This window comes from Propithecus coquereli, unplaced genomic scaffold, assembly GCF_000956105.1.
Source record: "Propithecus coquereli isolate 6110/MARCELLA unplaced genomic scaffold, Pcoq_1.0 Scaffold7, whole genome shotgun sequence".
Lineage (NCBI taxonomy): Eukaryota > Metazoa > Chordata > Mammalia > Primates > Indriidae > Propithecus > Propithecus coquereli.
Window position 1 is genome coordinate 2,316,106 of NW_012153062.1, and position 9,412 is coordinate 2,325,517.

Below are 9,412 nucleotides of genomic sequence, written 5' to 3' on the forward strand. Positions count from 1 at the left end.
TATCAAAAAATAAATAAATAAAAATAAATTAAAAATATAACTTGCTCCAGTTGATATCTTTTCCTTACAACTAAAATCTGTTTAAATTATTATTATATACACGAAATGTTAAGGGTCACTATTATTGTTATTATTATTCATATCACATAAATACACCTGAGTTCTAGTCTCATCTTTAATGTTTACTAGCTGTGCAACCATGGACAAGTCACTTTAATTTCTCTAAGCTTCTGTTTTATTATTAGCAGCATGATGATAGAGTTGCAATGATCAAATGAGATGATGTACACAAAAGATTTGTGCTATACATATCTAAATTATTATTATTGTTTTTGCAATTTCAATGCCACAACTTGTCTGATACTTCATCTTATTTTTCTAGGATAACATTGCTATTCTTACTTACTGCATTTTCCATATAGATAGACAGATTTATACTTCCTGATAATAAAGGGGTAAATTCTGTCACTCATTCAGGTATCGAGTGCTATCTTTATATAAAACACCAGAATGGAAAAAATGATTTATTGAAAAAATAAAGACTCATCCTCATTTTGCCCCTCCAAAAACATCAAGTAGAAATTATTCTGACCACTATAAAGTTTATTTTGGGGAGGAATCAAATATTAATATACTTAGTTCATGAAGACAGTAAAATGTTAGAGAGTTCTTTCGTAACAGTGGAGTTTCTCTAGAAACTAGGCCACTTTTGAATTTTATTTTACTTTTTGCTATTCCCAGCGTAGCAGTATCCCAGATTTGTAATGATGGAATCATACTATGTAACAAAATATTTGTTGTTAGACTTGTTTGCAGAATGATTCTCCTCTTTTATGGAATAATGTATAATTAAATCCTACTTAAATATTTTAGTAGGATTTTATTAGGAATGTGGTATCAATTTGTCCTGCAGTGCATTTCATTTTTGAAATCCTGATTTATAAAACCACATAATTGAAAAAATTTTTTGACAACAAAAACAATTCACAGCAGTTTCTTGGAAATTAAAAAAGGAACAAATATCTCTTAGGTATTTGTTACAGGTTTTCAGGTAAACTGACAAAACTTTCTCTACAGCTCATAATAATATGCACTACACTACCACATAGCTCATTGAGCATATTTCTCATTCTACCATGCACTTATGCAGTTCAGAAATAAAGCTTTTATATAATTATATATCACTAATACTTTTGAAAAGCCCACCTTGTTCCGCCATCCCCAATTTCTCTCTCAGCATCTACCTACTGCAAGAGGTAACCTCTATTCTGAATTATTTGTAGTTAGTCCCTTACTTTTATTTATAGTTATATCACATAAGTATGTGACACTAAACAATTGTTTTGTTTTATGTGTCATTTTCTATATATTTTTCTATAACTTGCTCTTTTCATTCAACATGTTTATAAAATTCATTCCTTGAGGTATATGTAGCTGTGATTCACTCTGCAAATTTATTTTTGTTTGCTTCCAACTTTATTGGACCCAGTTCTTCATCTAGTCTTTTACCAAGGTATTCTTTTTCTATTTTTTGTGGCCATTGTGACTATCTTAATTCTGTAGTAACCATGGAAACATAACTTTTTAGAATAAAAGAATTTAAGTAGATGAACTTAAACAAATAAATATAATCAATCTGTTTTCCATTTGAATCTCTTTGCTGATGCTGAGAAATCATTATCATCAGTTGAAATGTTCAGAGATCACTAACACTTGATTTTATAATGGTAGTTATAATATCACAGAGAGATATCACCTAACACTTCCTTTTCTATACCATCTATTTTTAAAAATCTGAATATTGTTAATGCACTGAAGATTAGAGATATGGCAATTTACCTTTTTTTTATTATAAAGAATGAACTCTTACATACTCTAATTATTTTTGAATATGTTTATTTTGTTATATTAACTCCCTTAAGCAATGCTAATATGACTTAGCTATTAAATATTAAAGCAAAATACTCTTATGAAATCTGCTCAAATTCTAGTATTCCCAGGTCAAAAGCTTTAGTAAGTTATTGCCCAATTATTGAAACTCTAACTCTACTCATATAACCAACGATAATTGGTTGTATCCATGTTTTCATTTATCTTTCACTTAATTTAAAAATTCTAAGAAGTTTCAAGTCAGTGAAGAAGGTTTTTTGCAAAGCAGTAGCAAACATGGCTGAATTTGGGAAAGAAAACCTAGAATAAAATTATTACTGGGTGAATATATTGGAATTTTGCCACTTTAACTTGGAGAATGTTACATTTTTCAATTTCTAACTGCTAAATTTCTAATTTCTAATTGCTAACAATTGACTCACTGATAGTTAAGTTCTACACCAGTAGGCACCTGCAATTTGGGTAGTTATAAAGACTTTTATGTTTGCTTGAATTAAGGAAAGAGAAAACTGACCTGTTTAAAGAAACAAACTCTATCACTGCAGTGTCCAACCCCCAGGGCCCAGGTCTGGTACCAGTGTGTGGTCTGTTAGGAAACGGGTCGTGCATCACTGCCTGAGCTCTGAACAGCCCGTACCACTACCACCACACTCTACCCATCCACCCCTGGTCTGTGGAAAAATTGTCTTCCGTTGAACCAGTCCCTGGTGCCAAAAAGGTTGCGGACTGCTTCCATATCTGGAGAAGGGTTTGCAAAACCCCTTTGATTTGGTTGGTACTTCCTGCACTTTTTATTGTGGTTAAGGAGACCATTGACAACCCTCCCATGTTATATTTATACTGTAACACAGGATTATGGAAGAGAATAAAACAATCTAGCATTAATAAGAAACTTAACTCACAATGCACAAAGAAAATATCCTTTAAGGTTGAAATTTTAGGTTTTGAGGTATCACTGAGGGGGAACATTTTACTAAAGAAGTATTTTCTTGACTGTTCTCCAATTAAATATTTTTAGCTTATTGGCTCTTTTTGGCTATTGTGGGTTGCTGGCCTAATTGTTATTAGGAGGGTTACTGTAAATAGCATTTGGCCCAGAATTCCTGGATTATGAGGTTTTTCCTTATTCAGTATCGGAGAAACTTCTGTTCTGTGTCTTTTTTATTTTATGATATTAAAAAATTCCTACACATTTTCTGAAGATGTAGTCTTAGCATAGCATACAACACAGACACAAGAGGCAACTACAGTTGGTTAAGATTCTAATAGGCTCATCAGCTAAGAAGTACCCTCGATGTCCATGGATCAGGTAAAGAATTTACATCCACGTGAAACAGAAAAGCCTAGGAGTTGGACTGTATCTGAGTGGGGCCTCTCTATTTGGATCATAGAGATCAGCTGCACCCAGCAGTTTAGGGCCAGCAATCAGGAAGGTCTTAGATACTACAGTGTGGTGAAGTTGAAGCATGCTTCCTGTCATGGAGGCTCCACAGCAGCTGGGATGGGGAGGTGTGTAGTAGTGGGCAGTCTGTGCCACAGCACTCTGGTACCAGGATCTAGCCATGGTGGGGGATGAAGAGGGAACTCTACTGAGCTGCAGAAGAAGGGGTCCCTGAGGGATTAGAAGAAGCAAGTAAGAACCCCAATTCTATAGGAATGGACTAGTAGGAAAGGATCTAAGGACTGTTCAGCAATAGAATGAGGCCAGCAATAAAGGCCTTTGGTTCCCATATTTTGGGACAAGACCTATTCTACTGCCTTAGACCCATTCTACAAGCATTATTTGAACACCTACTAAAGGCCAGGCTAGAAGCCGCACATATAACTAGTAAACAAGATATAGTTTCTTCCCTTACAAATCTTACATTATAGTGGAAGGTACAGTCAAGAATATAGACAATCACAATAAAAGGTAGTAAACATGCCAATTAGGAAGGTAAATATTGTTATGGTAGCATGAGTCAGAGCATCTTATTAGGACTTGATGGAGTTGGAGAGAACAGAAAGGCTTCTGAAAGGAACTGAAGTCTAAGCTAAGATCTGAAGAATGGGACACTCCTAACAAGAGGTTAATACTTCGTCATATTAGCATTGCTTAAGGAGTAGTGACCCTGCTAACAGGAATCAGTTTTGTTGAATAAGCAGAAAATGCTGCTGCCAGATCAATGAATTACAAAATGGTCATTTAAACCAGGTGTCACATCATTTGCAGAACTACCCAGTTCCAGGGCACATGGCTTGGTGAACTAAACAGGGACTCTACTCTTCACCCTGGCCAAATACTCCTATACAGGGAACAACTTGTGGCCTCAACTGGGTTTATCTAGGTGGAGAGCATTTAGAGTTGAGGGTAAAGCAGAGGAAAGGAGGACCTCAAGGCTTAAAGGATATGAATCTTGAAAATTGGAACATGGAAGAAAACTAGCCTCATTTGGGTGAAACATTTCTAGAATTGTCTTCTCAGACCATGACAACACCAGAGTAGTACCTATCAGGTAAGCTACACAGAGCCACAGAGCCATTTGCAGAAATGCAGAACCTACATTTAAGCATTTGCCGAGATGGCAATTTGACCCACCAGACTTGAGCTTCCTGGAGTAACTCTATTTGTCATTTTACCCATTAGGATTGGGGAACATGGTTTCACAATAGCAAATCAAAGCAAGGCTGGCGATGTTGCACACAGTTACAATAGAAGTAGAATGGCTTAATTAGTAAAAAATTAACTGGCATGATTCCTATAAGTTAAAATGTACATATTTAAGGAGGCTTATTGTAACATTTATACCATTTATTTTATAATATACTAATTCGAATGTAAAAGTGGATGTAAATTACCAGAAATTAACATGCAATGTGAAGAAAAGTCCTTTTATCCTCTGCAACTGTAGCATTTGGCAGATTCAGGAATAAATAATCTTTTGTGGCAAGGGTATGCCTTATCAAACATATGCAGATCAGCACTAATTAATGCTAATTAAGGTTTCCTGTCTATCTAGTTGGAAAAACGTCCAAATGTTATGAAATCCAGTTAGTATGCCTATTACGCTAATTGTTTTATATGGGGTGGTTCTTAATTAAAATATGTAAATTGACCTTAATTGCTATATACTAATGGGGGCTCATGTTATCTTACTAAAAGTGACAAGATGGTGAGGAGGGGTACTTAAATGACTAATTCTGATAAATCCTTAACTAAATGACCTTTACTCAAAATTAATTTTAATTGGAAGTTGGCAAAAGAAACATTTTTTTCTTTGTTTCTTTTTAGTTTTAAGTAATGGAAGAATGTTACTCCTCTTTGTTAATACAGCTTTAGAAGCAGTTGTGGATTGTTAATTATACTTAACAAGCAAGTTAATTTTACTGTTTACTGTTTATAGTTATCAGGAAGTTATTGATATACTCAGTTCAGTCTTGGGAAAAATGACTTTCTTCTCATTGAATGTGAATATATAGTTACAATACCATAGGCAATTTGATCCAGTTAGTTTGTTAGAATATGTGTTAAAGTTTGATGAGCTGGTAATATTAATATGTATTCCGTGGCTGATTTACAATGGAATTACATTTTAAGAAAATATATATACGTATGTATACTTTTTACGAACATTAACTCTTATTGGAGTTAAACTGTGATTGAAGATACTTAGATTAAATAGACTGAAATGATATTTTTTATATTTTACCTATCACGTTTTTATTCATTGTTTAATTGCAAACAAATTAAAATGAGTATGCCCCAAACCAGTGTTAATTAATATAAACATTTTTTTTCATTATGCTAAATCTGGAATTACAGGAAGTAATTTAGATAAAGCTAACAAATATTTTACCTTTTTATTTGGAAGTAAGTTTGTGTTCAACTATAAAGTAGATTAAAAATGCTGAGAAGGGACTTGGTAAAATATTGTCATATGGAAATAAGCATATAATAAAGATCATAGGTTTTCTTTGTCAAAAGGAGACCCAATATCTTTACTCTTTCATCAGGACATCGTGACAAATGTTTCACCCAGAATCATCCGGGGGACCACCTCTGGCCCCATGTATGGCCCTGGACAAAGCTCCTTCCTGAATATTGAGCTCATCAGTGAGAAAACAGCTGCATATTGGTGTCAAAGTGTCACTGAACTAAAGGCTGACTTTCCAGACAATGTAAGTGTGATTTAACATCTAAAACAAGAGAATTGGCATAAGTTGGTAAATGTTTATTTAAACATCCAATTCATAGGCTTATAAATATTAATGTGTATAATATATTTTATTAAAGAATCTGCCAGTTGTTTTGCTGATGCACAGAAAGATAAAAAAGAAAGAAAAGCTCAAGAACTCATAAAAATCCGCACAATGCGAGGCTTTGTTATAAATGGATGCCACGTAGATGGAAGAAGTATCTACATAAGCAGAAGGAAGAGAAATAAAATACTCATTTTATTGAGTTGGTTTTCACTGTATGCGGCTAGTATTTATGAAGGTGATGACCTTAGGAAGAAATTGCAGACTATAAATCACTTTAAATATAAACCTGAGGCAAAAGCACAGTATCTTCTTATGTAGTTTATTTATATTTTTCAGTGGGAAATAATTTTAACATCTTTGTACTAAATGAGTCAACTATCTTTTATAAAACCTTTTTTTTTGCCCTTTTAAAGAACCATGCTCAAATATTGCAGTAAAATCAGGCTTGAATATAAAGGATAGTACTTCCCCATCAATGGTCCAGTTAGGGTAATCTTTAATACCATCCTTAATGTCATTCATTCATTCTGCCTCCCCTTCCCCTTCTCCCTTTCTTTCTCTCTCCCCCTCCTTCTCTCTCCTTCTCTGTCTCTCTTTCTTTCTCTCTCTCTCTTTCCCTCTCTCTCTCATTCTTTCTTTCAATGAGCTAATAGTGAATGAAGGTTGAGGAAGAGATTTTTCTACCTACATATACATGTTTTCCAAAGACAAAGAAGAATACTTAAGTATTCTAATGATAAATATTTTTAAATCTAATGAAATTTGTGGATATTTGCCTACAAACGTACAAAGGAATTTAGATAGCACACTATTGTCTAGCCAATCAAGTTTCTTTTCTGTTTTAGATAGCTCTAATTGTTTAAAAATTCTCTCTTAACTTGAAACAAAATATAACCACATAGAAAAATACGATTTATCTTCTTCAAGACAACCTTTTAGATTTGAAAGGAACTATCAAGACCCACTGTAATCTATAGCTTCTGCTCATTGTGAGTTTTTTACTTTCTGAGCTTGAAGTTTCAGTTATCTTTATTTTCACATTATACAACTAACACTATATAACAATTATACTGAGCTATTTGTTTTTTAAAGGACCCACATCTTTGGGGAAGCTTTTCTCAGAATAACAAGGACAAGAAAAATGGTCAACTATAAAAAGAAATAATATATTTTTTAGCTTGGTCTATAATATTATTATGCTAGGTACTGAATGTGTAATATAATAATAATGTAGTGTGAGCATTTACATAACACACACTTTGTGCTAGGCACTGTTCTAAAAGCTTTATATATTTTAAGCTCATTTGACCATTCAACAAACTTATAATATAGGTATTATTATTTTCTCCATTACATAGATCAGAAAACTGAGGCACACAGAGGTTAAGTAACATGCCCAATGTTACACAGCTAATATATATTGAAGATTGAATTTGAACTTGAAATTTACTTTTAGCATCTATGCTTCTGTGCAATAGTAGTGTTCTCTAGTATACCTGCCTGTGTTGTCCTTAAATATTCAATATTATAATACTTTTTAATGCAACGTAAGAACAGTATGCAATGTAATTTCTCAAAATTGTTTCAATAGTATTTAGATAAGCCAATGTGTCTGAAAAAAATCTTTTGTTCTGGAAAATATCCACCGATGGCTTTTCTTAAGTTCACATAATACTTTCTGCCCTCTCTTCGGCAGGAATAAGGTGTTATAATAATGACTACCAAGAAATGACAGTAAGTGGACAAGAAAACTGAGATGAAACCCTTGCTCTGTGATTCCATGGTCAAGTAGAAAGAAGAGACATTTAAATGTTCTTTTCAATTTCCCTAGCAACAATTTTCTTCACTTACAATGCTTTTTCTTCTCAGAAAACAATGCATTGTTTTCTTGTTTCTAATTCTTTCCCCATTTAGATTATACTCATTATTCTTTTTCTGTATTCTTAGAACTAATTTCTAACATTTTTACTCCCCATATCAAAGATAACATTTTAAATACAATTAAAGTGGCATTCCCATTTGAACCCATAGAAATAATATGCATGCACCTAGATATTGCCATGCTGCGACTAGACAATCTCCCACTGTTTTGGAATTATTGTGATGGGTTTGCCCAATAAGCTGAATGAAAGAAGGTGACCCTTCATTTTCCAAGTTTAATTATCACTCTCACTGGAGTTTTTTCACATCATTCTCGAGTGCATGACTGCCACCTTTAGTGACAGGGATTAGGACAATTCAGTACACTGTTGAAGCTTCTAAGCAAGAGCCAACTTTTCTGAAAAAGAAATTATGGTGCGAGGCATTTAGGTCAGCTGATATCAGTAGGTACTGTCTCTCTTTCCAGAGAGGGTAGGTACCAGTTGACCATGAACCAGAGAGCGAGCTGATGAACTTCTTTACTATAAAGGCAGCAAGATCTCTGAAATATACTGTAAGGGCTCATCTCTTAACTACCACGGTTATACTAATGCCTACACTCACACTAGACTTGTGCTTGACTTTCAAGGTTTCTTTTTATTTATCTGTGAATTAAATTTGGCACACTGATCATTGTAGTGACAATTTATTACTTAGAGTTTTTTGTTCCTAAGCTGAGATTTTGCAAGTCTTATTATGAAATGTACTGTATAATTAGGGCTAATAGAAATCAATTTTAAGTGAATCCTCTCATTTTCACTGCAAAACTGTTATAAATCATGTATTTTAGGCTTGAGAAAATTTTTTACCCAAAGATACATGCGGCATTTGTCTGAATGCACTGAATTAGCAAACATAGACTGACATTTTCTATCGTATGTGGCAGCTAAAGTAACAGGAAAAAGGTAGAATTTCAGCAGTGAATCACCTGATGAAGATAGAAAAGGAAACGATGGCTTTGTTAGAGAAATTAATAAAAGAAGAACGATTGATATGTAAATATACATCTATTACAATATACCTAATTTCTCCAAAAACCTTTTCTCAGTTAATTACTGAGAGATCAGCTTTGTGCACACTAAGATCAAAATATCAATCTTCATCAGCATTTTTAAAGGTGCTTTACTGGCCAATAGCCTGTAGATATAGAGTTCTTAACCTTTTGTATATACCATGGACTCCTTAGGCACTCATGAAGTTTAGGAGCCTCTTTCTAGAATAATGTTTTTGAATGCATAAATGAAATTCATAAAGTTACAAAGGATTCTCATTATATTAAAATAAAATTCTCAAAATATTTTAAAAATATATGAGTGGTATCCCAAGAATGAAAAGACAAGCACCACATGTACTCACCATC

The 9,412-nt window shown here is 33.5% G+C and overlaps 1 protein-coding gene across 1 annotated transcript in view; it reads left to right on the forward strand.

The window, feature by feature from the left end:
* Positions 1 to 9,412, forward strand: part of LOC105823749 (dihydropyrimidine dehydrogenase [NADP(+)]-like) — a 435,569-nt gene that overhangs the window by 230,838 nt on the left and 195,319 nt on the right. The window contains 1 exon segment of the mRNA XM_012661010.1: positions 5,884 to 6,048. Coding sequence (XP_012516464.1) covers positions 5,884 to 6,048 — 165 coding nt within the window.